This window comes from Cnephaeus nilssonii (genome assembly GCF_951640355.1).
Source record: "Cnephaeus nilssonii genome assembly, chromosome: 20".
NCBI classification, from domain to species: domain Eukaryota; kingdom Metazoa; phylum Chordata; class Mammalia; order Chiroptera; family Vespertilionidae; genus Cnephaeus; species Cnephaeus nilssonii.
Window position 1 is genome coordinate 44,668,502 of NC_137091.1, and position 26,069 is coordinate 44,694,570.

The 26,069-nt window shown below is 60.2% G+C and overlaps 4 protein-coding genes across 5 annotated transcripts; 1 reads left to right on the plus strand and 3 right to left on the minus strand.

Moving 5' to 3' along the window:
* Positions 1–1,678: 1,678 nt before the first annotated feature.
* On the minus strand, positions 1,679–2,468 carry PTH2 (parathyroid hormone 2; the record flags this gene model as incomplete). Its single annotated transcript, XM_079760023.1, has 2 exons — positions 1,679–1,853; positions 2,347–2,468. 2 exons carry the CDS (start codon positions 2,466–2,468, stop codon positions 1,679–1,681), a joined length of 297 nt encoding a protein of 98 aa, XP_079616149.1.
* Positions 2,469–5,051: 2,583 nt separating this feature from the next.
* Positions 5,052–7,440, plus strand: GFY (golgi associated olfactory signaling regulator). Its single transcript, XM_079760048.1, has 3 exons — positions 5,052–6,225; positions 6,525–6,698; positions 7,183–7,440. Exons 1-3 carry the CDS (start codon positions 5,067–5,069, stop codon positions 7,380–7,382), a joined length of 1,533 nt encoding a protein of 510 aa, XP_079616174.1. The 5' UTR covers positions 5,052–5,066; the 3' UTR covers positions 7,383–7,440.
* A 1,085-nt stretch (positions 7,441–8,525) lies between these two features.
* On the minus strand, positions 8,526–18,517 carry SLC17A7 (solute carrier family 17 member 7; the record flags this gene model as incomplete). The annotated part of the gene is made up of 12 exons (XM_079799364.1): positions 8,526–9,037; positions 9,485–9,612; positions 9,795–9,905; positions 10,385–10,517; positions 10,691–10,840; positions 11,444–11,586; positions 11,681–11,767; positions 11,974–12,061; positions 12,621–12,735; positions 13,021–13,139; positions 14,587–14,839; positions 18,456–18,517. The coding sequence occupies 12 exons, from the start codon at positions 18,515–18,517 to the stop codon at positions 8,744–8,746; spliced, it is 1,683 nt and encodes a 560-aa protein (XP_079655490.1). The 3' UTR covers positions 8,526–8,743.
* A 3,170-nt stretch (positions 18,518–21,687) lies between these two features.
* PIH1D1 (PIH1 domain containing 1) lies at positions 21,688–25,939 on the minus strand. 2 transcript variants are annotated; one of them, XM_079759499.1, is made up of 9 exons: positions 25,520–25,939; positions 25,154–25,220; positions 24,618–24,797; positions 23,406–23,467; positions 23,233–23,314; positions 22,685–22,814; positions 22,365–22,440; positions 21,898–22,041; positions 21,688–21,803 (listed from the first exon to the last, which is right to left on the minus strand). In XM_079759499.1, the coding sequence occupies exons 1-9, from the start codon at positions 25,607–25,609 to the stop codon at positions 21,765–21,767; spliced, it is 870 nt and encodes a 289-aa protein (XP_079615625.1). In that variant the 5' UTR covers positions 25,610–25,939; the 3' UTR covers positions 21,688–21,764. The 2 variants fall into 2 exon arrangements, with proteins under 2 accessions (XP_079615625.1, XP_079615624.1); XM_079759498.1 differs by having other exon boundaries at positions 21,688–21,806; positions 25,520–25,648.
* Between the last annotated feature and the right edge of the window lie 130 nt (positions 25,940–26,069).

Sequence of the window (26,069 nt, forward strand, 5' to 3'; positions counted from 1 at the left end):
GTGAAGGCAGAGGAAGAGGGAAGGACAAGGACAGTACCTCACCCAGTGGCTAATAGACCATGAAGCCATTCCCAAGATGGGGACCTATGAGAAGGAGCTCATAGAGGATGGGGCGGGTGTCAGGGTTCCAAGAGGTGGCTGGAGCCCTGAGCTCTCAGTCTGGAAGTGGAGGTCTGGGTGTTACCCGCTGTGGCGATCTAGGGGGGAAGTAGTGTGGGAAGGGTACAGGCCAGGACCCAGCCCTCCAGCACGCAGAATGAGGCCACTCGTGTCCAGAAGAGGGCCCGGCATATGGTCACTGCTTGTAAGATTGTAACTCCATTTCTCCATCAGCAGAGTGGAAAGGTTTAGACTGAAGTTGCACAGGTTTGGGTTCCAGCTATCCTGTGCTTTGTTAGCGCTGGCAACTTGGAAAATTAGTCCTGACTTTCAGAGTCTTGTTTGTAAAGTTGGGCCAACGCTGGATGATTTTGAAGATTACAGTTAGGGCAATTACGGCGCGGTGCAAATTATGGGAGAGCTTGCCAATCACCAAGAGTCCGCCCCGCCCCCTTCCCGTTGGCGGCCACGCCCAGCTTCACCCCTTTCGCGAGACCAATCACAGTGCGGTCCGCGCGAGCTGCGCCCGGGGCACGCAGTTCAGCGCCCTCGGAGTCTGAGAAGTAGGAGGTTGTCAGTCACCTTGAGGGGCAGGGCTGAAGGGCTGGCCGAGGCTCCAGAAGGGCAGGTTCTGATTGGCTGCCTTCTCGCTTCCCTGGCAGCCCAGGTGTCTCCCCGCCCCCGCCCATGGCTCCGGGAGCCTGATGACTGGTTCTCTCTCCTCTTTTCCCGCCCCAACCTGTCGCTCTGATGGTCTCCCTGAAGAAGGTGCTGGACGCTGCTTCGAGAGGGGGAAACCCCTTTCTAATAAAAACGTTCGCTTCGTGGGGGCGCAGTTCTGAAGTCCTCTCATAGTGTAATCATACTGATTAATCCTCAGATGAGGAAAAGGATACTCAGAGGTTATGCCCTTTCCAATACCCACAGCTACGTTTGGGAGAGCCTGGTCTTCAACGGCAGGTGCAACTCACATCAGAGTCCCTGATCGTCCCACTGCCCAAAGAAGTCGGGAATGGGGAAATGTAGAGACTAGTGAGAGCTGGAAGAAAGTGAGACGGAGACCCAAGGGAAGAAGAGTAGGAAGACACGAAGGAGTCAGGCAGAGAGAAAAAGTGATGAAGAATGGAAGGAAGAGCTTTAGGGGCAGCAAGAAGAGAGAGGAGACAGATTCCCAGGATGAGAGAGAAGTACGGAGACTCAGAGAAGGGAGGACAGATACCTAGAGAGCGAGAGACCAGAGAAGGGGGCAGTGACCTGGGAGAGAACTGAGAGAACAGGGCCTCAGGGGTGGGAGGAACGGAGGCTCGGAATGAAAGGTGCAAATTACAGGGCGGGGCAGGGGTAGAGCAGAGATGGAGAGGTGGGGCTATACATGAACGGAGGGGACATGTTTTTAGGGCGGGAAAAGGGACTGAGGGGTGAGATGCCAGTGTAGCCGGTGCTGGGCCCGCTCCCACCCACCCCCCTCACACACACACACACACACACACACACACACACACACACACACACGCACACAGCGCAGGGAGGAGGCGGGGCCTGGCGCACGGCAGGTCTTTATTTGCATGCCCGCGGGCGCTCAGCGCGCGTCCAGCACCAGCAGCCTGTGCATGTAGGAGTTCAGCCAGCGGCGGCGCTCCAGGGCGGCCAGCATCCGGGCGCGCTCCCGGAAGGCCGCGTCGTCGGCCAGGGCCAGGCTCCGCCGCGACGGGGGGCCGGCCCGGGCCGCCCAGGTTCCGCCGGGGGTGCGGAGGCTGCGGGGAGACGGAGAGACGCGGTTACCGCGTGTCCAGGCCCTCCGCCCGCCACCCCCGGTCCTCCTCGCGGTCTAACTCGAAGCCCGGTTGCTGCACCGTCCGTGGAGCGGCTCGGTCTCTGTCCTCTGCCCCTTTTGCTCTGTGTGGGTCTCTGTCTCTGCTCCCCAGCTTCGGAGCTCCCGGAGTGCAGAGACAAGTCTGAGGCCCTGGCCTGCCTCCGCCCGGCGCAGGGCCGGGCACATCCCCAGAACCCAAGAACCGGCGCTCCAGGAGCGAACCCGGCTCTGCTTTGACTCCTTTTAAGTCTCTCAAGGCCCTTCCCAGCCTGTATCCTTTTGTGTCTCATGCTTCCCTGTCCACCCGCATCTCTCCTCGCCCCTAGTCTCTGCCCTCTTTCCCGGTCTCTGCCGCCCTCTGGGAGCCTCTGTTCCCTGCCTCTGTGGCTCTCCTCCCTCACCCCCTCCCTGGGAATTCTGGGCGTCGCACGTACCTGAAGACCCCCGCGGGGGGCAGGGCGGCGCCCGAGGCCGTGCGGACGCCCCAGGGCACGAGCAGCAGGAGCAGCAGCAGGAGCCGCGCCCGGGAGCTCCTGGGCACCTGGCGAGTCTCCATCACCTGTGGGGAGACAGGGAAGGGCTCCGTGAGGCCCTGGCCTGGCCCCGAGCCCCAGAGTTCACCCACCCGCAGCAGCCAGATCCCAGGGCCCCTACCGCGCAGTGGACTTGGGCAGCGAGGCAGGCAGCCCCCTTATATCCCTCCCACAGCCCCCGCCGCGGGCAGTGACGCAGAGCAGGGGCCGGGGGCGTGGGGTCAGCCTCCCCCCAGGCTCATTAGGAGCCGCCGGCTGTAATGAGGAGCCGGGGGTGGGGGGCCCGCCGCTGCCTTGGCGGCGATCAACTAATTGGGACCAGGAGCTGGGTCCTGAGCAGAAGCGGGAGGAGGAGAGACGGACAGACAGAGAGGTGGACGCAGGGGGTGTGTCAGAGGGATAAAAATAGAGACGGGCAGAGGGACCATCAGAGCAGAAGCCAGAGACACAGAGAGAGAGAGAGACACTGGAAAAGCCACACGGGGGACTGATGGGGAGAAGCAGACACAAAGAGGTGAAGTAACCCTGAGAAGGAAGGACAGAGACTGTGACAGAAGAAGAAAAAAAAAAAGAGGAAGAAAGAAAGGGAAAGGAAGGAAGAGAAAAAAGGAAATTGACGAAGAGGGCCAGCTAGAGAGGAGGGACAGGCTCTGGGAAAGACAGAAGGAAATGGAAGGACAGCCAGCTGGACAGAAATGCCCAGAGATAAACCCCGACAGGGAGAGAATCAGAGAGTGTGAGATAGAGAAGGGAAAGGCAGGAGAAGACAAGGGGTGTGTGGTGGGGTGTGAAGGCAGGTACAATGACAGGAAAGTCCAACAGAGCTCGGGAGCGGGGAAAGGGACAGGGCCTTGGGCTGCCCCGGGGAGGGGGAGGGGGAGGAGCGTGGGGTGTTACGAAGACAAACCCCAATCCACACCCACTCTATTAAGAGGGTGCACTCCACACAGTGGGAAGGAGGGTCAAGGTTGGGAATTCCCAAAGGCAGTAGCAATCTGGCAAGATGTGGGAAGCTGGACTCCAAGTTCCCCAGAAAGGAGCGGGACAGGGCCTGGGCTCCGGCTCCTGGGTTTAGATTCCTGGATTCTGGTGGAGGCGGGGCCTGGGATGTCTATTCCTGGCTCTGAGGAGAAGGGGCTGAGGCGCCTGGCTCCTGGGTCTTGGCATAGGATGGCACCAGCGACTTCCACTCGGTTGGGCCACATCCCTCCACCAGATCATCCAGTCCCTAACTCCCTTCAATCCCACTCCAGAGACAATGTGCTTTTTTCCCATTGATTTCTAGAGCGAGTGGAAGGAGGGAGGGGGGGAGAGAGGAACATAGATGTGAGAGACATACCTATTGGTTGCCTCCTACATGTGCCCCAACCTGGGGCTGAGGAATCTGCAGCAAGGTACGTGCCCTTGATCAGGAATCTAACCCACAACCCCTCGGTCTGCAGGCCGACGCTCTATCCACTGAGCAAACCAGTCAGGACCAGAGACAATGTACTTTAGCTCTGTCCCTTTAAGATCCCAAGCTTGTCGCTAGGCTCCCAGGATCCCCAGGGAGGGGGTCAGGTGCATCACCTGCGCCCTGGGACCCTACCTCCTGCTGCCCCACCCAGAGCCATTCTGCAGCTTTCACTGGTCTCTGCGCCCAGCTCTGCTCACCTGCTGTTCTCTTGGACCCCCCTGAACAGGTAGGAGGCCCAGGGCCCCAAGTGACCCTGTCCCAACCAGGTGTCCTCCAAGCCTACCTCCACCTGGCCACAGACCAGCCCCCGAGACCCTGAAATCTAAGCTCCATCCTCAGTAAACAGAGACCTGAGTCCCCCACAACTCTCTCCTCCTCCAGGCTGAGGAGTTCAAACCCCCACACCCCTATCTCTGGGAGACCTGAGACTCAGAGTTCCTAACCTTCTCACTCAGGATCCAAGAGTTCAAGACTCCCATGTCCTTCTCCCCGATAACCCATCCCCCCAAGCCTGGCTCCCTCAAAATCCTCAGCATCTGAACCTTCAGGCTTCTCTCTAAAGAAGCAGGAATTTAGAGCCACAGGGCCCTCCACCCTCTGGGAATTGGGAGTCTGAACCCCCCAGCAGACTTCTTGCCCAGGACCCAAGAGTCTCCCTCCTCCCTCAGACCCAGGGGTTCAGCCCCAGCCCCAGTCCTTCCTTCTGAGCCTCCTGATGTAAACAACTATGGAGTCCAGGTGCCCCGGGGGCCCTCGGAGAGGAAGGTATCCCCGGTCCATTCAGAGATCTACATCCTCCGAAGTCGAAGTTGAGGGGGTCTGGGGACTTGGAGAGGTGTCATTTCCCCCCAATTTTTCTGGGACCCCCTTGGGGAAACAGATAAGGAAATTAACTACGACTCCCAAGAAGCCCCGCGCCCTTGTCCCTTAGCTCCGGCGGCCAACGCCCCAGCCTTCAGGGACGGGCAGTAAGGTTCTGCTCTCCCTGGGACCCGCTGGGCAGGGGCAGGGGCCCGCCTGGGGACCAGTGGGCGTGGCCTCAGTGAGTGGGCGTGGTCTCCTTGAGTGGGCGTGGCCTCCGGGCGCGAGCAGGGACTCCGGGGCCACTTCCTGACTGAGCCCCGTCCTTCCCGCTCCCCGGCAGCGACAGGCGTCCTCCAGAGCCATGGCAGCCTTCGGCCCCCTGCTCTTCCTCGTCTGCCTCCTCGCCGGGCGGGGTTCCACGGCCGCGCCTTCGGCCGCACCAACGGCGGGCTCCGACTCCCCAAGGACGGGCCTCCCCTCGGAGCCCTCTCTCGCTGCTTCGGAAAACGCCACTCTCCGCCAGCCTCACCCAGAATCCCCGGGGACGGCGTCTCCGGAGCCCTCCAAGGCGCCTCATTCGGGTTCCCCTGAGTCCTCGCCCCATAACTTCACTGACACCCCCACCCCTGACCTCCAAGAACCCCCACACCCAGAGTCTCCTGAGGCCTCCAAACCTAACTCACTCAACACCTCCACATCAGAAGCCCCGGAGACCCCCAAAATTAACCCCTCCCAAATGACACATCCAGAACCTTCTGAGCCCCCCACGCCTGACCTGCCTGAGATTCCACACCCCAAGTCCCCTGAGGCCCCCAAACCTAATTCCTCCACAACTCCACACCCAGAATTTCCTGGGACCCTGAATCCCGACCCTCCCCAAACTCCACACCAGGAATTCCCGGGGATTCCCGAGCTTAACTCCACTGAAATCTCACAGGCAGAGGCCCCGGATCCTGACCCCACGGAAACCCTTCACCTCGAAACTCCAAAAATCCATGACCCCAACACCGCTGAGACCCCAAACACTGAATTCCTCCACCCCAACCCTACTGATACCCCCTACCCAGAATCCCATGTAACCCTCCACCCCGGCCCCGCTGACATTGCCCCATCAAAACTCCCCACAGCCCCCTACCCAGATGCCGCAGAGATCGCCAGGGACTCTGACCCTGAAACCTCCACCCGTCTTCACCCAGACACGCCCGCACCCTCCAGGGACCAAGCTCCTGCCCTGCACGGGCTGCCCCTGAACCCCGAGCCAGAACCCCCTGCGGCCACCCAGCCCAACTCCCTCAAACTGCCCACCTCAGAGTTTCCTGGGACTGCTGAGCCCAAGGCCTCCCAGAACTCTAGCCCTAAAGGGCCAGAGGCCGCTCTTTCCTCCTCCCGGATCGCGGACCCCCCTGCTCCTCCGGGGCCCCCCAATCAGCCGGCCCCTGCCACTCTGCGGGCCCCCCAGCGGCGCAGCCGAGGTGAGAGAGTCAACACTATCATCCTGGTGGAACGAGTGAAGGAGACCGGTGAGGGGCTGGGACCCGGACCCCTGGGTCTGAGGGAGGAGGGGCTGGGGGCCTGGACCCCTGGGTCTGAGGGAGGAGGGGCTGGGGGCCTGGACCCCTGGGCCTGAGGGAGGAGGGGCTGGGGGCCTGGACTCCTGGGTCTGAGGGAGGAGGGGCTGGGACCCGGACCCCTGGGTCTGAGGGAGGAGGGGCTGGGGGCCTGGACCCCTGGGTCTGAGGGAGGAGGGCCTGGACCCCTGGGTCTGAGGGAGGAGGGGACTGGGAGTTTAGGGTACTTATTGCCGGGCTCCTTCCTTCAGGTGTGACCCTGGTGGGACGCCCCCGGGGCGGGGCGGGAGGGGCCCTGTGCCTCTTCTTCGCCGGGACCGGGCTGCTGATCGGCATTTTCCTGCTGCTGTGGTGTCTCTACCGCCGGGCGGCTCGGCACCGGCCCTTCGCACACCACCGGCTTCCAAACGACGGAGAGGAGTCGGGTGAGCGACCCTGACAGCGCCCGCCCTGAATGCCAGCCGCTTCCTTTCCCTGGTTTCACCTGGCCCTTTAGGGCGCCCCGCCAAGAAGTACAGGTCCCCTATCCAAGGTCAACAGAAGCCCGGACCCCTCCATGGTCAGGTCCTGCCCCCCAGTTCTCTGAAATTTCACACACACGAGCCCAGTGCTTCCCCCAGACCAGCTGGGACCGCTGCAGGCTCGCAGCTACAGGTCCCTACAAACCCCGCCCCTTCCCCACCAGGAGCCCTGAAGGCCCCGCCCTCTTCACGTCTAGCCCCGCCCCTACTGCGCGGAGACCACGCCCCCTCGTCTACACAAGGGCTCTCCCCTCGCCCTTTGGTTTGAAAACCCAGCTCCTAAGGACGGTCAGCGTCCTCTCTCCCGCCTCCTCTTTGGCCAGCGGCCCAGCGGAGGGGGCAGGCTCCTGGCCAGCCCTGGGGTGACCTCGCCCCTTTGCTCCCACAGTCCTGCATTTGGACGCTCCCAAGGAGCCGTACGATCTCTACTTTTACGCGCCGGATGCTTGGATCCCTTCACACATCTCCACCAAGCAGCCGCCGCCCACTCCTCCGCTGCCGCCCAAGCTGCCCCCGCCGCCCCGCGGGGGCCGCTCCCAGCGCCTGGAGCCGCTCTCCCCCGCCACGCTCCCCGACAACTTCGTGTGAGCCCCTCTCGGTCCCTCCAGACGTGCGCCATCCTCAGACATCCTCCCCTCCCGGCATGCTTTGCTACAGAGTGGTACCCTCGGATAGAGCCCACCGCAGAGATGCCTTCGCTGAGGCCCAATAAAGCACGTGTTCCCTCCCTGGTAGCCACCTGCTCTGGCCTGATTCCTGGGGGAGGAGGGCCCTAGAACACCGGGGCTGCAGGAGGAGAGGGTTGGGGGGTGGGGGGACTCCTGGACTCCCCAATGACGAGGACTGGGTGTGTACACCAAAGCACTTTATTGGGAGTGGGGCAGGGCAGGGTTTACAGTCACAGAGACAGACACACACAGACACTCCCTGCCCTGGGAAAAACACCTCTCGCCCTAGCCCCCTACCCTTTCCTGGGACTCTGTGACTTCTCTTATATATGTTCCCCAAATTCTAAGCCAAAAGAAAGGTGTCTGAAAGGGTAGCATCCCAGATTTTGAGTCATTTAGCCCCTGAGGGACACGACAAATGGCCACTGAGAAAATGAGGGTAGTTTGAAACCACCCAGGAGAATAAAGTGCAAGGAACTGGGGGGGAGGGGGACATGTTGAAACCACCGTGGGGACGTTCAATGGTGGTGGCTTCAAACCATTGATGAACTTGAGCAGCCACTATTTGACCCTGAAGACTGTGTCAGAAAAAGTGCATAGGGGTGGCGTGAGGCATACCGATAAACCTGCCGTTCGGGCTGTTTCCCTAGACATCGGGCTAAGCGAGGGAGAAGGTCTTGGGGGATTTGGTGTTTCAGCAGAATCTGCTGGTGGAGGGAGGGGTGAGGAGGTTGGAGGGGGTCTTGAAACCACCATTTTCCCTCAGAAACGCTGGTGAGAATCGATCTCTAAAATAGTGGGGGTGGGTGATTTGGCTAAAGTTAAACCAAGCTGAAAAATGCAGAATAGATTTAGGAGAGATTGGAAACCTCTAGAGGAAGACCTTGAATTTTTCTGAGAGAAGAGGGGGACTGAGTAACTCAGGGCCCCTGGGGTTAAAGGAAGGGGAGAAGTTGCCTCAAAACCACACGAGAGAGCGAGAGACTGAACTGTCCATTGAAATCAAGCCCTGAAAGGAGAGGTTTGAAACCACTGAGGCAAAACCAGTGGAGGAGGGAACCCTTAGGGGAGTCTGGGTATCCTTGAAACTGCCATCCGCAGCTTCACTACCCTGAGAGGCAATTGGGAGAGGAAGAGGATTGGACAGCACTGGGAGCAAGGGAGAGTGCTTCCTAGGCCTGAGGCAGGACAGCGAGGACTGGGTTCCTTGACACTGTCACTCAGGCCGGAGATGTGTGGAATGGAGGTTCTGGAAACTGCCATCCAGTGGGAGGCACATGATCAGTAGTCCCGGACAGGGGGTGGGGGTCTTGGGGGCTGAACTGTGCTGTGTATGGCCCCATAGGAAGGAGGGGGAGCAGGGGGTGCCCCAGGGGGCTCGGCCTCATCCTCCATTTCGCTTTCATCACTGCCGGCCAGCTGGTCGTGGCCAACAAAGCCACACTTCTCCTCGCTCATCTCCTCCGGCTCCGCCCACGGCTGCTTCTCTCCTGAAGCGAAGACCCCATAGAAGATGACCCCTCCGTAGTGCACCAGCGAGGCGATTAGGAACACGTACTGCCACTCCTCCCGAGTCTGTTGGAGGCCAGAGAAACAGGAAGTGAAGGGAGAGTTTTAACCCTAGCCAGTTTGGCTCAGTGGATAGAGCGTCGGCCTGCGGACTGAAGGGTCCCAGGTTCGATTCTGGCCAAGGGAACATGCCTGGGTTGTGGGCTCGATCCCCAGTGGGGGGCGTGCAGGAGGCAGCTGATCAATGATTCTCTCTCATCATTGATGTTTCTCTCTCTCTCCCTCTCCCTTCCTCTCTGAAATCAATAAAATATATTTAAAAAATAAAAATATATTTGAGAGAGAGGGAGAGCTTTAGAGGGGTAGGGGAGGCCCAGAGAAAGGGGGACAGACCCAGAGAGAGGCCGAAAGACACCTCCAGGGGGCAGGGGTGGAGCCCAGGGAGGCTGCCCGCGTCAGGGAGGCAGGGAGCACAGAGGTAGAGGGCCAGAGGGTCAGGGCGCATGCACCCACCTTGTGCTTGGTCATGGCGCCCACGATGATGGGGCACACCATGCCCGACAGGGTGCCCACGCCGTTGGAGATGCCCATGAGGATGCTGGCATAGCGCGGGGCGATGTCCAGGTGGTTCACATTGAACCCTGAAAGATGAGCCAGGAGGCGGCGCACCTGAGTCTCCCTCCTCCTTCGGAGCCGGCCCTTCCCCGCTCCCGCTGCTCCTCCCAGCCCACCCTTTGCGCGGCTGGGAGGTCCCCTTCCGGAGCCAGAAAGCTCCCCACAGCGCTGTCCCGACTCCCCCAAGCTGCCGACCCGCGGTTCTCACCAGAGATGGCGAAGCCGCTGAAGCCCACGGCGAGGACCAGGAAGGAGATGGCCACGCCCTTGGAGTGCGAGTAGCCGACCACCAGCAGCAGCGTGGCTTCCATGCCGAAGCCTGCGGAGGGCCCTCCTCTGAGTGCCGGCTGCCCCGCGCCGTCACTCCAGACCTAATCCCGCCCACCCTGCTCGCTCCGCTCCAGGCCGGTCCCCGGCTTTGCCCCGCCCACCAGCGCCAGCCCTAAGCCTGGCCCCGACCCCCGGAGCGCACGAGCTCCAGCGCCTCCGCCGGGCCCTCCGTGGCCCCGCCCCCTGACTAGGCCACGCCCCGAAGATGCAGGGTCCGAGCCCCACCCCTGCGCCTTCACACCTTCCCTCTCCGTCCACACCCCTAGGGCAGTAGCCGCCTACACCCCGTCTCTCCAGGCCCCCCATCACAGCCCCTCTTCATCACCTCCTTTCCACACACCCCGCTCTGTCCCGTGTAGACCCCGCTCTTCCAGCCCAACGAGGTCTCGCCTCTGCCCCCGGATGTGCCCCACGGCGCTCTGCCCGGCCCAGGCGGCCCCAGACCGGTCGAGACCGGGCCCCACTCACCCCCACAGTTCATCAGTTTGCGCACGTTGGTGGTGGACATGATACGGCGGGTCCTCAGGAAGTCGGCGATCTGGCCACCGATGGGCACGATGATGGTCATGACCAGGTGGGGCAACGCCGACACCAGGCCCACCTGCGCCGGGGGGAGGACAGGGCCGGCGCTCAGGGCCCTCGTCGGGCCTCTCCACCCGGTTCCTGCCCACCGGCTCCTTCTGGTCCCGCATTCCAACCCCTTGGGACCAACGCTCCACTCCTTCTCTCTCAACCCCGCCGCGCCCCTGCCCTCCCCCCGCCCCTGGGTCCAACCTTGCTGATCTCGAAGCCGAACACTTCTTCGAAATAGGCGGGCTGGGAGATGAGGAGCAGGTAGAACGTCCAACTGCGGCAGAAGTTGGCCACGATGATGGCGTAGACGGGCATGGAGGTGAAGAAGCGCCGCCAGGGTGCTTTAAACTTCTGTGTGGGGCGAGAGGAGGGGCCGCTGAGACAGGAACCGGGGGCTCTCCGTGTCCCTTCAGGAACCTCACTACAGAGACCCAGGTTCCCCCACTTCATTAAAACCTCCAGGGGCCCAGGGGCGCCAGCCCATGTCCCTGCGGGGCCCGCATCCTGGCCTCTAGTGACCCTTCAGGAATGCAGGCTCCTGGGTTACAGTGGCCCCTCAGGTTCGCATGTGTCCGGGCTCGATGGCCCTCAGGGACCCATAAGTGTGGGCCCAGGAAGCTTTCCATTCAATAACGACTCCTAAACCTAGCCTCACCCACCACAGAATCTAAGCAAAACCCCACATTCTAATCCCGCCTCTGCTGTTTAACCACGCCCACCAGTGGCCCCGCCCAGCTGGTGACCTAGCCCCGCCCTCAGCACATGCTAATAGAGCGTTAACCCCGCCTCCTAGGCTCTAGCCCCGCCCACTGGGCGTTCCCATCGGGTCTCCTGAGTCGGGGAACACACCACGTCCTACACATTGTGCGGGTTCTAAGCCCCCTTTCTCCTGCCTCCCTGCCTGGTGTCTCTCCCCGCCCCACCGCGCCCCCACCCCGCAGGCTTGGCTCGGACCGTGAGGGGGTTCATGAGTTTGGCGCTCTCGCCGATGGCTTCTTCGATGTACTTGCGCTCCTCGTCTGAAATGCTGGGGTGCAGCGCCGGGGACTCATAAGAGACGAGCAGCCAGAACAGGTACCAGAAGATCCCGAAGCTGCCTGGGGAGGTCAGAAGGGGGATGGAAGCGAGGTGACGACCGACCGGCCTCGCTCTGGCCAGCACCCCCCGAACCCCGGCGCCCGGGCCCCTCACCGTAGACGTAGAACACGGAGCTCCAGCCTGAGTACTGCACCAGGACCCCGGCGAGAGGCATGGCCACCACCGCCCCGGCGTAGGAACCTGATTGGGGGTGGGGGGGGAGGTGCGGGAGAGAGAGCGGACCTAGCTACCCCGCCCCCCGGATCCAGGGGTTCGGACCCCAGCCCCGTCTTTCCAGGACACACCAAAGTACAAGCCACAGCCCCTCCTTCCACAGATATCGGGCCGGTGCCCCACCCCCTCCTCCTTCAGACCCACAAATCTAAATCCCAGCACCTTCCTCTCACCGCAAAAGGCTGTGGTAGCCAGGCGACTCCGCTCTAAGGGAGGGGCCCACTTGCTCCAGATCCCGTGGCACGCGGGGTAAGTGACCCCCTGGGGAGAAGAGAGCCAAAGTCAAGGAGAAGAGGTTGGCCCTAGCTGGTTTTGCTCAGCCTGGGGACTGAAGGGTCCCGGTTTCCATTCCGGCCATAGGCACATGCCCGGGTTTCGTGCTTGATCCCCAGTAGGGGGCGTGCAAGAGGCAGCCAATCAATGATTCTCTCATCATTGATGTTTCTATCTCTCTCTCCCTCTTCCTTCCTCTCTGAAATATATATATATATATTTTTTATTTTTTTTAAAATATATTTTATTGATTTTTTACAGAGAGGAAGAGAGAGGGATAGAGAGTTAGAAACATCGATGAGAGAGAAACATCGACCAGCTGCCTCTTGCACACCCCCTACTGGGGGTGTGCCCGCAACCAAGGTACATGCCCTTGACCGGAATCGAACCTGGGACCCTTGAGTCCGCAGGCCGACGCTCTATCCACTGAGCCAAACCGGTTTCGGCTATATATATATTTTTTTTAAAAAGGAGAAATATATATTTTTTTTTTAAAGGAGAAGAGGTGGGGTCAGAGGGCGGCGGGTCACATAGAGCGGGGCTTTACCTCCACCAACCCCTGCAGGATCCGTACGAAGATGACACAGCCATAGTGGACGCGGGCAGCCGAGGGGATCAGCATGTTTAGAGTGGATGTAGCAACAATAGCAAAGCCGAAAACCCTGATGGGAAGAGTCCGTGGTCCGAAAAAAAAGGTTCAGCTATCCCACCATGCATAGGATTCTGCTCTCTCTGCCCACAGCAGAACCCGGTTCCCCACAACCCCAGGCCCCACCTTCTCTCTGACTCCCACGTTTCACAACCACAAGCCCCGCCTTTCTCTAAGACCCCGCCCCAGGCTCCTCCCATTGTCCAAAGTCAGCCCCCAAATGCCAGGTCACACTCTCTAACTCCACCCACGCAACTGTAGTTCCCGCCCAACTTGAGAAACCCCACCCGACCTGTACCTGTTGGCTGCGAATTTTTGGCAGATAAATCCCCCGGGAATCTGGGTAACAATGTAGCCCCAGAAAAAGGAGCCGTGTATGAGGCCAACAGTCTCTGGATCCCAGTTGAACTGAGCTTTCTGTGGGCCAAAAAGCACATCAAACCAGTCGCCGGAGTTTGCCCCCCCTCCACCAATCAGCACCCACAGACTTGGTCCCTTGGCCAATCCGCAACAAGGATCCCTCTCTCGCCCCGCCCATCAGAGCTCAATCCATCCCTCGGTCCACACCGAATTAAGCTTCTCCACGTTGTTAGGGCCTGTGCTATCTTAGCAACGGGGCCTCTTGCTGCCTACACGCCTCAGTCTGCCTGTTGCCCTGCCTCAGTGCCCCTTCTCTGAATGTCTAGGGACCCATACCCGGGTGGCGATTCTTTCTCTACTTCTAACCAACTTAGGAACTGTTTGCCGAGTAACCTGGACGAGTTCCAGTCAAGGACAAGAAGTAGCCAAAGGGGTGGGCCTGATTGGAAGGGAGCTAGAGGCGGGGTAAATCACAGCCATAATCAGAACTTTGTTTTCTGAGACAGAGGTATGGCCTACCCTGGAGATAAAATAGGGAGAAAGCCCAGTGGGTGTGGCTCAGTGGATTGAGCGTCGTCCCATGGACCCAAGAGGTCCCAGGTTTGATTCCCTATCAGGGCACATGCCCAGGTTGCAATGTTTCTCTCTCTCCCTCTTCCTTCCTCTCTAAAATCAATAAAATATATATTTTAAAAAAACTCAGTGGGGCCCTGGCCGGCTTGGCTCAGTGGATAGAGCGTCAGCCTGCGGACTGAAGGGACCCAGGTTCGATTCCAGCAAAGGGCACATGCCTGGGTTGTGGGCTTGATCCCCAGTGGGGGGCGTGCAGGAGGCAACCCATCAATGATTCTCTTTCATCATTGATGTTTCTATCTCTCTCTCCTCCCTTCATCTCTGAAATCAATAAAGAAATATATTTTAAAAAAAAAACTCAGTGGGGATGCCCAACTGCTATGGCTCAGTGATTGAGCGTTAACCCATGAACCAGGAAGTCACGGTTTGATTCCTGGTCAGAGCACATGCCTGGGTTGTGGGCTCGATGCCCAGTAGGGGGCGTGCAGGAGGCAGCCAATTGATGATTCTCATCATTGATGTTTCTATCTCTCTCTCTCTCTCTCTCTTAAATCAATAAAAATATACTTTTTAAAATTCAGTGGGGAGCTTGTGATGGGACTGGGATGAAGATGCGACCCTGGGACAGGTGTGGGACGCAGGTGGAGCAAAAGTTGCTAGGAGGCCCAAAATGAAGAAGGGGCAGTACATAGGGAACCTAAAGGGGGGCAGAGGCCACATTTTGCTCTTAGGGACTTGAACTCAATAAGGGCGGAGCTTCATGTAGATCAGGGCGGGGCTTAGGAAAGGAGACAAGTCAGAGTAAGGGGGCAGCACAGATGGGCGGGGCCATTCGGGCTGTGGTGTTTAAGGGGGCGTGGCCTGGGCTGCGCTGGATGGACGTGACGTCATCAGAGGCGTAGGCGGTACCGCGGCTCCCGCCCTGCGCTACCTGCACCACCAGGTGGCCGTTGCGATGGGTCGTACTGTTGTTGACCATGGAGACGATGGCCACGCCCAGGTTGCAGCGGATGCCAAAGCTGATGCAGAAGCCCAGGCCGCTCATGATGGCGATAATGTAGCGGCGGGGGAGGCCGAAGCAGGTGCAGTCCACCACCGGCGGGTCCCGCGTCTGCGTCGCGACCGGGCGGCCGTCGGCACTCAGCTCCAGCGTCTCCGCGCCTTCCTGCCGCTTCTCCAGAAGCCTGCGGGGCGGCAAGAGTCAGACTCGGCCCAGGGCCCCAGCCCCCTCCTCCCAGGGCGACACAGGAGTTCAGGGCCAAACCTCCTGCTTGAAAAAGACCCAGGATGCTAACTGAACCCGTGTTCCCGCCTTCCTTCCCAGGACCCCAGCTTCTCTCCCCAGGACCCAGGATCCTGGAGCCCCCCTCAGACCAGGAATTCCACGCCCCCAGCCCCTCCGCCCCCAGACTCAGGTGTCCAAGTCCTCAGGTCCTCTCTCCCAGCCCTGCCATCTCTCAACTCAGCAGTTTTACACCCTCACTACCCTTTGCCTGTGCCCCGCCCCCCACCCCAAGGCCCAGACTCTCTCTAGCCCCCTCCCCCAGATACGAGTCTATTTGAGGAAGCGAAAGGCGCTAAGGAGATGCTTCAGCAAAGGTGTCAGCAGAACAGATGCTTCGCAGCCACGTCTGCTTATAGGCCGACCCCCTCCCCCTGCCTCTATGCCTGCCCTCCTGCCCCCAGGCCCCAGGTGTGGGGCTGACAGCCAGCTGACTCCGTTCAGCCACCAGCAGCCCATTCCTAGGGCCTCGGGGGTGGGGAGACTTCCGGGACTCTAGAATCCAGCAGTCCAGCCGGGCATCCCTGGGGAGCCTTGAGTTCAGGCTGTCAGCCGAGGGGATGGGGAGGGGGGTGGGGGGTGGTGTCCTGGCAAGGGACAGATGGCCCTGGTGGGGGACTTGGCTCCGTCCCCAGCGAGCCTGTCGCCCCCGCCCGTTCTGGATCAGGGATTGGTCTGTGGTGACGGAGACGGATAGGATACTTGGAGAGCCACCTCAAATCCTCAGAGAGGCTGCGGGAAGAGGTGTCCAGAGGTGTGGACAGACCCAAAGGGAGGGTGGCTTGGGAGGGGGCGGAGGCCAAGGAAGAAGGTCAGAGACACAGAAGGAAGGGAGAGACCCAGGGAGAAGGGGTCAGAGACCCAGAGAGACAAGGAGAGAATAAGATAGGGGGACCCAGCCCAGGAGAAGGGGGGACAGAACAGTGACCCAGAAGGGAGGGGACAGAGACCAGAGGCAGGGCTCAGGAACCCAGGGGAGAGGACGCAGGTACAGAGAACCCGAGCGTTGAACGATAAAGAGACTGGGATGCTGAGGAGACGGGCTGGGGCTGTGATTGGTGAGGTGCGGCTCCTCTCCGAGGCGGGGAAGCAGCCAGAGGATCCGGCTGGATCCCAGGAAGGGGCCGGAACAGATGGAGGCGAGGGAGACTGGGACGGGGGAGGAAAGAACAGCCAGACGGCCTGGGGGGAGGCGGTGGGAGAGATGCGAGAACACAGCCACCCTCCCCATCCAAGAACTTAAGGAGAAGGGGGGAGGAACGGTAAGAAACGGATGGGGGGGGGGGAGTGTGGGGGAGCTGACCAAACCCAGGGGGTGAGGAATGAGACCCTGAGTGAGCGGGAGAGAGGGGGGAGGGAGCCCCAGAATGACTCGTGCAGGGTGGTAGGGTCTGCCCACTCCGTCAGGACCTGTCAGCCAATGAGATTAGACTCTGACCCAGGTTGATATCAGATGCTATTTGACCCTGAAACTCAAGAAGTGATTGCAGCTAAAACCAGCGTACAGGCGGTCCCGCCGCTGGGCCTGTGTCTGCTCCTCTCGGCTCTCCGTCCGCTCCCCCACACCTCTGTCCCCCGTTTTCCCTTTGCTTCTCTCTCCTCTTCCCAGCGTACAGCTAAGGAAACTGAGGCTCAGAAGCAGCACATCCAAGGTCACCCACAGGAAGAGCGATGGGGCCTGCTCACCTCCTGGCCCCGCATCACCAGCCCAGGGTCTGGCCCACAGAGGAGGCCCTTCGGCTCCTGGTCTCGCCTGCATCCCTCCCCCCCCCTCCCCCGCCCCCGGCCTTGTCCCTAGTCGCCTCCTTTACGTCTGTTTCCTGGTCTGGGGGAGCGTCCCCACCCACTGGAGCTGGGACCTCACGCATCTCTAGGAAAACCCGCAGCCTCCAGCCCAGGTGGGGAGGGGCTGGCCTGGGCTGAATGATGGCTCAGCCACCAATGTCTCCCTCTTCTGCAGCTGAGCCTCAGTTTCCCCAGCTTCGTCTAAGAGGCCTGAACGGAGGTTGTGTCCAACACAGAGCAGCTCCCTTGTCTCCGACCATCGCAGTGAACCCCAGGATTCACATGCTCATCTCCGCCCAGGCTCCTCGGTGACTGTCCTGGCGGGAGCGCTGGGCTTGGGGGTCTCCGGGGGGCAGCTCGGGGGTGAGAGTAAGGCAGGGACCGAGCGAGAGAAACCCAGACCCAGATGAGAGGCTGAGAGGAGGCAGAGACGGAGGGAGGGGGCCTGAGCACCCCCAGCCCAGCCTCCATCCGCACGTCTCCCCCTCTGTCTCCTGACTTCTCACGGATGTATTTTGAGAAACTCGTGAAAGGAGGCGAGAAAAAGGGTGGGGAGGGGCTGGGAGATGGGGAAAAGCAGGGGTGGGGTTATCTCAGCTTCCCACTGCCTCCCCACCGCGCCATCCCCCTGCCCCCTCCCTTCTGTCCAGCCTCATTCCCATCTCCCCTGTTGCTAGAGGGCGGGGGGCCTTGGAGCCAGGAGGTGATCTACAGGAAGCAGGACTAGAGTTAGACTTAGAGAAGGACTTGCATGGCCCAGTGAGATGGACGAAGGGCCAGCTGAAGTCGGGGTCAGGGCTGTGGGCACGGCCCGGCCCAAGGGAAGGGCAGTGGAGAGGCTCGGGCTCGCTCCTCCCGCCCCGGGGCCAGGTATTTTTAGGTCTCACCGCAGATGAGTAATTTCCCTGACTTGGAGCCAAGGCTGGGGTTGGGGGTGAGAGACTGGAAGGAGGCGATCGGCCTGCCCTGGGGACACCCAGGTCACTGGGGTCATCTCCCTGGCCGGTAGGAGTCCCCCTTAGCTCCAGCCTACATCCTTGGGGAGGTCTCATGTGGGGCCTGCAGCTACCTTCCCCCCACCAGAGGCCCAGGACACCCTGGCTTCTCCCTCCCAGCTTAACTCTCTCCAAGGACGAGAACCCATGGGCCCCAATCCGCATTAACTTCAGATTAAACGCTCTGAGTGACGGAAACGGAGAAAGACAGAGTGATGGAGAGACCCAGGGCAGCGGGATGAACACGCAGGGAGAGGACAGAGACCCAAAAGAAGAGAGACTGGGACCCCAAGGGGGGGCAGAGACCCCGAGAGGGGAGTTGATAGAGATCTAGTGAGAGCCAGAATCAGAGAGAGGACAGAGACTCAGAGATAAAGGGGACTAGAGACCCCAGAGAGAGGGGCCCAGAGGTCCAGAGAAAGGACGCGGAGAGAAGAGGGGTGAACAGAGCCCCAGACGTGGGACAGGGGTTCAGAGACCCAGAGAGAGGGGAACACACGGTCCCAGAGAAAAGGGTCCAGACTGGAGTGGGGTGGGGCCAACAAAATAAACCAGATGATGAGCAAGACAGAACCAGGGACAGCGGCGCCGTCGGAGGCGGAGGGAGAAAACTGGACAGATGGGTGGACCCCCCGATCCGCGTATCGCCCGTCCACCTATGGGTCTGCGCCCGGGTGGGAATGGGCGTCCTCTCCGGCCCTTGCCCTCTTCCCCGCCCAGGACCCCCACCCAGCTCACCGGTGCAGCCGCCCGAGGGCGCGACCCGCCAGCTTCCGAAACTCCTCCTTGTGGAACTGCATGGTGGCTGCCCCCGCGGCCGGTACCCCCCGCCGATCCCCCCGCCCGCGGGCCCGGGCGGCCGCGTCCGGGTTCCCGGGGTCCGCCCCGGCCCGGCCGGCCCCGCAGCTCCGCTCGGGGGGGAAGGAGGCTGCGAGTGCGGCTGCCGAGGGGCCGTCACTGAACTCAGCATCGGGGGCGGGGCGAGGGGAGGCCCCGCCCACCCGCTAGACCCTGCCCCTGGCATTATAACCCGGCCCGGCCCCGCCCTTCCACCGCTAGACCACACCCCTGGGTTTGAATTCACCCGAGTTGCATCGCCCCAGTTCTGTCGCTTCTCAGAGTTACTCTCCCTCACTCTACCCCCGCCCCTGGCTCCTTCTCTCTCTTCCCTGGGATGTGCCCCCCGCCCCACTTCAGTCCCTTTCATCTCATCCCCGCATCTTCCTCCCCTTCAGTGCCATCTTGCTGAGTGTCCTTCCGCGCTTCAGCCTCAGTCTTGTCCCTCCCGGTTTCTGCACCCTCCAGTTGTACATCTCGCTCCCCGAACTCCATCCCCATCCTGTATCATCACCCCCGGTTCCAACATCCTCATTCAAAAGGTTCTCTTCTTATGCAGGGAATTCTCTCCCCTGAATTCCAAATTCCAACCCCCATTTTATTTATATATATATATTGATTTCAGCGAGGAAGGGAGAGGGAGAAACATTAATGCCGATCAGCTGCCGCCTGTACACCCCACGCTGGGGATTGAGCCTGCAAGCTGGGCATGTGCCCAGGACCGGAATCGAACCTGGGACCCTTCAGTCCGCAGGCCGACGCTCTATCCACTGAGCCAAACCAGCCAGGGCTCCAACCCCCCCATTTTCATTCGCCCCTTGTCCCCTCTATTCTTCCCCATCTAGTTTCTTCCCCTTTGACTTCCATCCACTTGCTTCCATCATTCCTCTTTTTCCATTCCCCTCCTGTTGTTGTTCCTTTGCACGCACCCCGCTCCCCGGTCCTTGACCTCCAATTTCCTTCCCTCTGAGTTCCATCCCCGACTGTATACTGCCCCCCTCCAGCAGTCGCCAGTTTCGACCCAAATAATTTAGTCCACACTTTGGAATCTGTCCACTCTCTCGGTTCTCTCTCCACCCCCTGAGTTCAGGCCCTTCCCTCTGGGATCTGCCCCGCCCCCTAAATTCTCACTCCACCCCTGAATTCCAGCCCCGCCCCTTAGGGTTGAACCCTGACTTTTCGTCTGTGTGCCCGGCCCCTTCTCCAAACCAGCCCCGCTCCCCGACGCGGAGTCCATCTCAGATCCAGGCCCCGGGAGGGTGCTTCTTTCACCACCGCCTCTCTGCCTCGGGCCGCAAATGCATTCGGGATTAAAATTTCATGATGTGGCACAGGCCCGCCAGGGGGTGGGAGAGCAGCCGGCGTGGCGGACGGCGCCACGGACCCAGTGGCCCGCAGCCTCTGCCCCCGCGGCCTCTCCATGGGTGTCTGGGTCTCCCAGTTTTGCCCCTTTGAAAACCCCCGGGTCCCCTGGGAGGAGGGGGCCGGGGGCCGGACTCCTGGGCCAGGGAGGAGCAGCCCGCGGAGCCGTCCACACGCGCCACCCTGTGGCAGCAGAATCCTCGGCCCGGGTGCGGAGGCGGCGGCCGGGGCTCGGGGCCAGGTGCGAAGGTGGAGCAGATGGTGAGGAGGAGGGAGTGGGAAGAGGGCCCAGCCGCTGCCAAATCCCGTGCATTCGCCGGAACTATCACCATGGAGACAGAGGACGGCAGAAGGGACCCAGCCCCACACTTCTTAGGACTTAAGAGTGTGTTCTTCAGTCCCACGGAGAGTCCCCATGAGAACTACAAGTCCCAGCGGCCGCTGGATCTCTGCTTGCTTCGGAAGGGCCGCTTACTTCGAGGGTCGCCGGGAGTTGTAGTTCTGAGGATGCGTTGCGCCATCTAGTGGACACGGCGCCTACATTAGCTCCTTCAGATGCTCATATCCCACCTTTTCCCCTTCTCACCAAGTCTCCCTCTACCCACCCAATTCAACTCCGTTCCAGTCACACCGGACTCTTTACTGCTCTTCCAATTTACCACTGAGGTTCCTCCATTTACTTATGCACCTAGGACTATGGAAAAAGGAGAGGGCATTGCCCATCATTAATTCAACAAATATTTGCATTCCGACTAGGTGTTAGGCATTGTCACACCACAGGAGACACAGCTATAAGAGTAACACTGGGTGTTGGGGACTCCTGGGGGCAGGAGCGGGAGGTGGGTTTCTAATCCTGCCAGGGTAGATCGGAGAAAACTTGAAGGTTGAAAAGCTTTCCAGGGAAAGCTCAGAAAGGGAATGACTGGGTGGGGAGGTGGATAAGGATGGCAGGAGGAAGTAGCCAGCGCATGGGAATCAGCACTTGCCCAGTGGGGAAGGGAGAGTTTGGTGTGACTGTGACTTGAAGTACAATTCCAGGAATGGGCAGCTTGTCAGGACAGGGGTAGGAGAGGGTATGGATGACGGTATGGATCAGATCACCAAAGGGCTCTGGGAACATCCCCTGTGAGGGGGAGACAATTAGAAACTTCCCAGGTGTACTAGAGAGGAGGTACTAAGTAGAACGGACAGTAGAAACTAAGAAAAAGTTTCAAAAAATGGTGTGGTCAAGACACTCTTCGGGGTGACTAGGCAGAAAGAGGTCCAAATGAGGCCTGAAGGCCAGACGGTGCCCTGGCTGGTGTGGCTCAGTGGGCTGGAGCATTGCTCTGTACACCAAAAGGTGGCAGGTTTGACTCCCGGTCAGGGCCCGTACCTAGGTTGCAGTTTCCATTCCCGGTCGGGGCACGTACGGAAGGCAACCCACGGATGTTCTCTCACATCGATGTTTCTCTCTCTCTCTCTCCCTCCCTTCCCCTCTCTCTGAAATCAGTAAGCATATCCTCCCATCAGGCCACACGGAGCTCGGAGTGCCAGGCTGGGGGGCTTGGACCATCTCCCAGGGGCGATGGGGAGCCAGGGAGGGGTTGTGAACAGGAGAGGGGCAGAGTCAGCTCTGGGACCCCAGGGGAGACTGAGGGGAGAAACTGGGGGCCGGGAGTGAGGGAGAGGACGAGCCTGAGCTGCAGCAGTGACCCCTTTGGGACGCCAGGGCTACAACCCAATGCCCCTCCCCCGCCCACTCCCCATGAATTCCCAGCCAGACACAGAGTAAAGGCAAACTCTTTTATTTCGGTTTTAGAGAAGCGATCACCTCCTCCCCACCTGGAAGCCCAGGGCGACGCTGGGTCAAGAAGGCGCGGACAGAAGGGGCATCGCCACCATCAGCTGCTGAGGAGAGGAAAGGGAGAGGGTTCAGGACCCCGGAGTCCAGGCCCCCATGCCGCCGCTTCCCCGCACCACCATCTCCCCCACCAGGTACCCTTCTCTTCCGGTGGAAGGCCGCCTTGCTCTCATCAGAGTTGATCCGCAGGGGGATGTAGGCATCCAGATGGTACAGCTGCTGGGGGCCCCCCATCACCAGGCGGTTCTCCCCGATCTCCAGCGACAGCCCTAGAGCTCCATCCTGGGGACAGACTGAAATCAGCCCACCCTTCCCTCCCGGCAGCAGGACACGGACGATGAAAACATGGGCCAGAGAGAGCAGGCTCACGGGCTGGGAGACCGTATTTACAGGGTCTAACCTTCCAGGGAGAAGGCGGGGTACGGTCATTTCAGTTCTCCGTGTTGGGTCACTTACAATGCCCTGGGTATCCTGGGGGCGGCACCGGAAGTGGGCCTGAGGGCCCTCAACTCAGAGGGCAGCACCAACGGGCTGGCACAAGCCCAGGTCACTTTCCCTCCAACACCCCAACCTCCTTCTCCAGCTCAGGTCGACGGCGCACCCACCAGTTTGGGGAGGTCAATTTCCGCCAAAAGGAGGTCGGGGGCTTCCAGCCAGAGGTTCAGGTGCGGCTTCTCAGGGCTGAGGGGGAACAGGAGCCAGAGCTGAGGAGAGCCCCCAGGTCCCCGCGGGGCTGCCCCGCCTGGCATGTGGCTCCCTTCCTTTCTCACCATCACCAGCCCTGCGGCCCCGGGGGTGGCCTTCGCAGGGGGAGTTTAGCTTCTCCCCTCTGGGGGTTCCCAGAGCCCCAGGACACCGCCCGCTGGGGAGGGAAGGATGGCAAAGAGCACGGGAGACAGGAGAGAGGGAGCCATGGAGAGCCCACCTTCCCTCGGGTCTCAAGGCGTCAGCGGTAAACACGTTCCCCAGCTCCTGGATCGGAGGACGCTGGCGGGAGCGGATATTTTGCTGGGAGATGGAGCCCATAAAAGGCCGGTTCCTCAACAGGCGCCACTCTGCGGGGAGAGGGGGGGCAGGGTCAAGGTCACATGGTAGGGGTTCCCTTCGCTCCACGAAGCGCCAGGGGGGCGTCTAGCACTGTGAGAGCTTCCCCGGAGGGGAGAAGAGTGGAGGTGGCAAGGGACCTGACCACAGCCCAGGCTTGGCTTTAGGAAGCGCGCCCACCTTGTCCCCGCCCTTCCCGGAGTATTAGCCAATAAAATCTGATCCTAGGAGATGCTCCGGACCCGAGCTCCCACGCTGTCCAGACCCCGCCCCTTACCTAGACAAGGGGCCAGGTCCCGCTCCACAAGCACTAACAACACACACACCCCACACACACCCCGCGCACCTTGGGGAGCCTCGCCCTTTCCCCAGGATCGCAGCCTAGAGGCGAAGACATTAGCTGCCCCCACGCCGCCCAGGCCCCCTTACCTGGATTCAGCTGCAGGCTGTATTTGTCCTCCAGGCCCTCCCTGGCGATGGTGATCACCAGCTCTCGCAGGAAATCGCTGTTCTAGGACAGAGGGGGGAGCAGGGCTGCGGGAGGGCTCGAGGGTCAAGGGAGCGGCCCCTGCCCAGGCCTCACCCGCAGCCACGCCCCCAACCTGCATCCTCCGGTAGAAGTCGCTGTTGACAGCCACGTCGTAGGCGGTACAACCCTGGCCTTCTGCGGAGAGAAAAAGGGGTGAGGCCCCCAGCCCTTCGGGCAGCCCCCCCCCCCGACTCAGACAGGCAAGGAGAAAGCTCTAAAGGAGAGCAGCCAAAGAATGAGACACCCATAAAGGATAGCAGCCAAAGAGTGAGAGACCCAGAGACCATTAGGAAGTGAGGACTCACACACACTGAACTCACACCGCCTCCAGTCTCTGTCCCTCTGCTCCCTCCCCACTGTGTCCCAGAGCCCCACCTGCCTCCCCCTGCTCACAGCCCTCCACGCTCCCTAGCACACAGTAGGTCTGAGCACTTCAGCCTGGCATTGGGGGCCCTGTGTGTCTGCCCCTCCCACCTGGAGAGAAAAAAAAACCTCACTTCTATAGCGACCTCCTCCCTGTAAATTCCTTCCATCCCTCTGTTACTGATCGATCCAGTTCAATCATTCTTTCTGGCCGCCTTGGGACCCCTGTCTGAACCCTCTGCCCAGAACCTTCTTCTCTGTCTTGACCTGATGAACTCCTCCGGTTCCTTCTCATCTTGAATTGGACATTTCCACCTCCAGGAAGCCCTCCCTGACCCTGACCCTGACCCTGACCCTTCAATGTGGCCAAGCGCCCCCTCTGGCCCAGCAAGAATCACACAATATTGAAACCCCAAGTTCTGGGTTTGATAAGTCCCTACTCCCTGGGGCACCACCCAAAACGTGATCCCAGGAGGCTTCAGGGGACATATGTGAATTGAAAAAGCAAGGACATAGAGACAGAAATGCCACAGAGACAGAGGTGAGACAGGCAGAGAGACAGAGACAGGGGAGAGGGTGGAGGAGAAAACTTCTCCCCTCTGGGGGTTCCCAGAGCCCCAGGACACTGCCCATTGGGGAGGCAAAGAGCACGGGAGACAGGAGAGGGAGCCATGGATGCGGGTGAGAGCTGGCCTGGGCCTAGATCCAGAAGATCGGCTAATAAAGCACCTGCCCGCCGGCCCTCACCCTGGAGGGAGGCAAAGAGAAGTGCCAGCTTGGCCAGGTGGGCAGAACCAGGACTGTCCCTTGCGGCCGCTGCAGCAGGCCCAGGAGGCTGGGGGTATGCCTCAGGGGAAGGGATCAGATCAGGAGAGTCCTGGGCCCTGGATTCTGGGGTCCTGGGTCCCCCAAGGGTACTGACTTGCATCGAGTTCGGCATGAGGCTCTCCCAGACTCATGGGGATGCGAAACCCGGCTTGGTCCTCCTCCAGCATTTGAAGCAGCTGATCCTCGGTCATGTCAGCCGGAGGAGGGATGGAGGGAGAGTGACAGATGTTGATGAAAACCTTCCCTTCTGATGAGTTGGTCTTTACGCAGAAGCCTGGTGGGAATGGGTTGGTCCTGACCATGTCTCCATGTGGGTATTGATTTCCATCAGTCCTCTCCCCAGTCTGTCCTTCTCCCTTCCTTGAGTCTCAGTCCTCCACTTTCTGGTTCCCCCTCCCCATGCCTGGGACCTCTGACTCTCTTTCCATGTTGGAGTCTCTGTCCCCCTAGTCACTCCCATCCACCCACTCCTCTCTTTGGATCTCCCTCTGGGTCTCTGTTCACTTCCCCACCAAGGCTTCTAAACCCTCTTATTATGTCCCTTTCCTCCCTCCTCTGTGTCCTTTGACCCCAGTGTCTCTCCACTTCCCTGGGAATCTCTCACTCTCTTTGGGTTTCTGCCTTCCTCACCTGGTTGGGGTTGGATCTGTGTTGATTCTGGTCTGCTTGTCTGGGCCTGCTGGAGCTCCTTGGAGGCCTGGGTGAAGGAAAATGGCTCAGACCCGCATTTGTTGCTCAATAAACAAATGTTTATGGATATGAGCAACGCAGGGAATAAGACATATTATGTCCCTTTTCTCCTTTGAGGAACCCAAAGAACGACTCCAGTCTTACTCCCATTTATTCCAGAGCCTAGCAAACTTTGAGTTAACCAACTACAATTCCCATAAGCCCTGTTGCCTCTCTAGTGCATTCTGGGAACTGCAATCCCATCTCAGGGGGAAAAAAAGAATCCCCCAAATAACCAGGGACACAGGAGTCGTGGTCAGTGCGCACCTGCAGCAGCAGCTCCTGGAAACGTGCCGTCTCAGCGCCCATTTCCTCCGCCTCGTTCAGCTCCGGCACCAGCAGCTTCAAGTCCGCCATGGCCCCGGGGAAGAGACCTAGGCGTCCCCAGCAACCCCGACGTGGGGGAGCCTTTGCTGGGACCTGAACTCTGGGGCCTGCTTCCCGGGCCCTCAACAGACTCCGACACCCGCCGTTGTCTATGAAAATCGAGGAATCTGGCCGGAGGCTACAATTCCACTCAGATCAGATACCGTCGTCAAATCTGTTGGGGGACAATATCTCCAGATGCTCTCTAGGTCCAACACGCCAAACGTTTAAAGGACAGCCACGCTTCCGGTGTAACAGAAATTGGAGTACGCCACACTTCCGACTCCCTCAACGCTCGTACTTTCACCAGAACCGCGCTACTGACCAATCATAGTCTACGTACGAGGCCACGCCTCCCACCTCAACCAATCAAAACTAGATTCTGAGCCCGATTCCCTTAATGCCACACTTCCGCTGTCGATTAAAGGCACACTTCCCCTTCCTTCCCGAC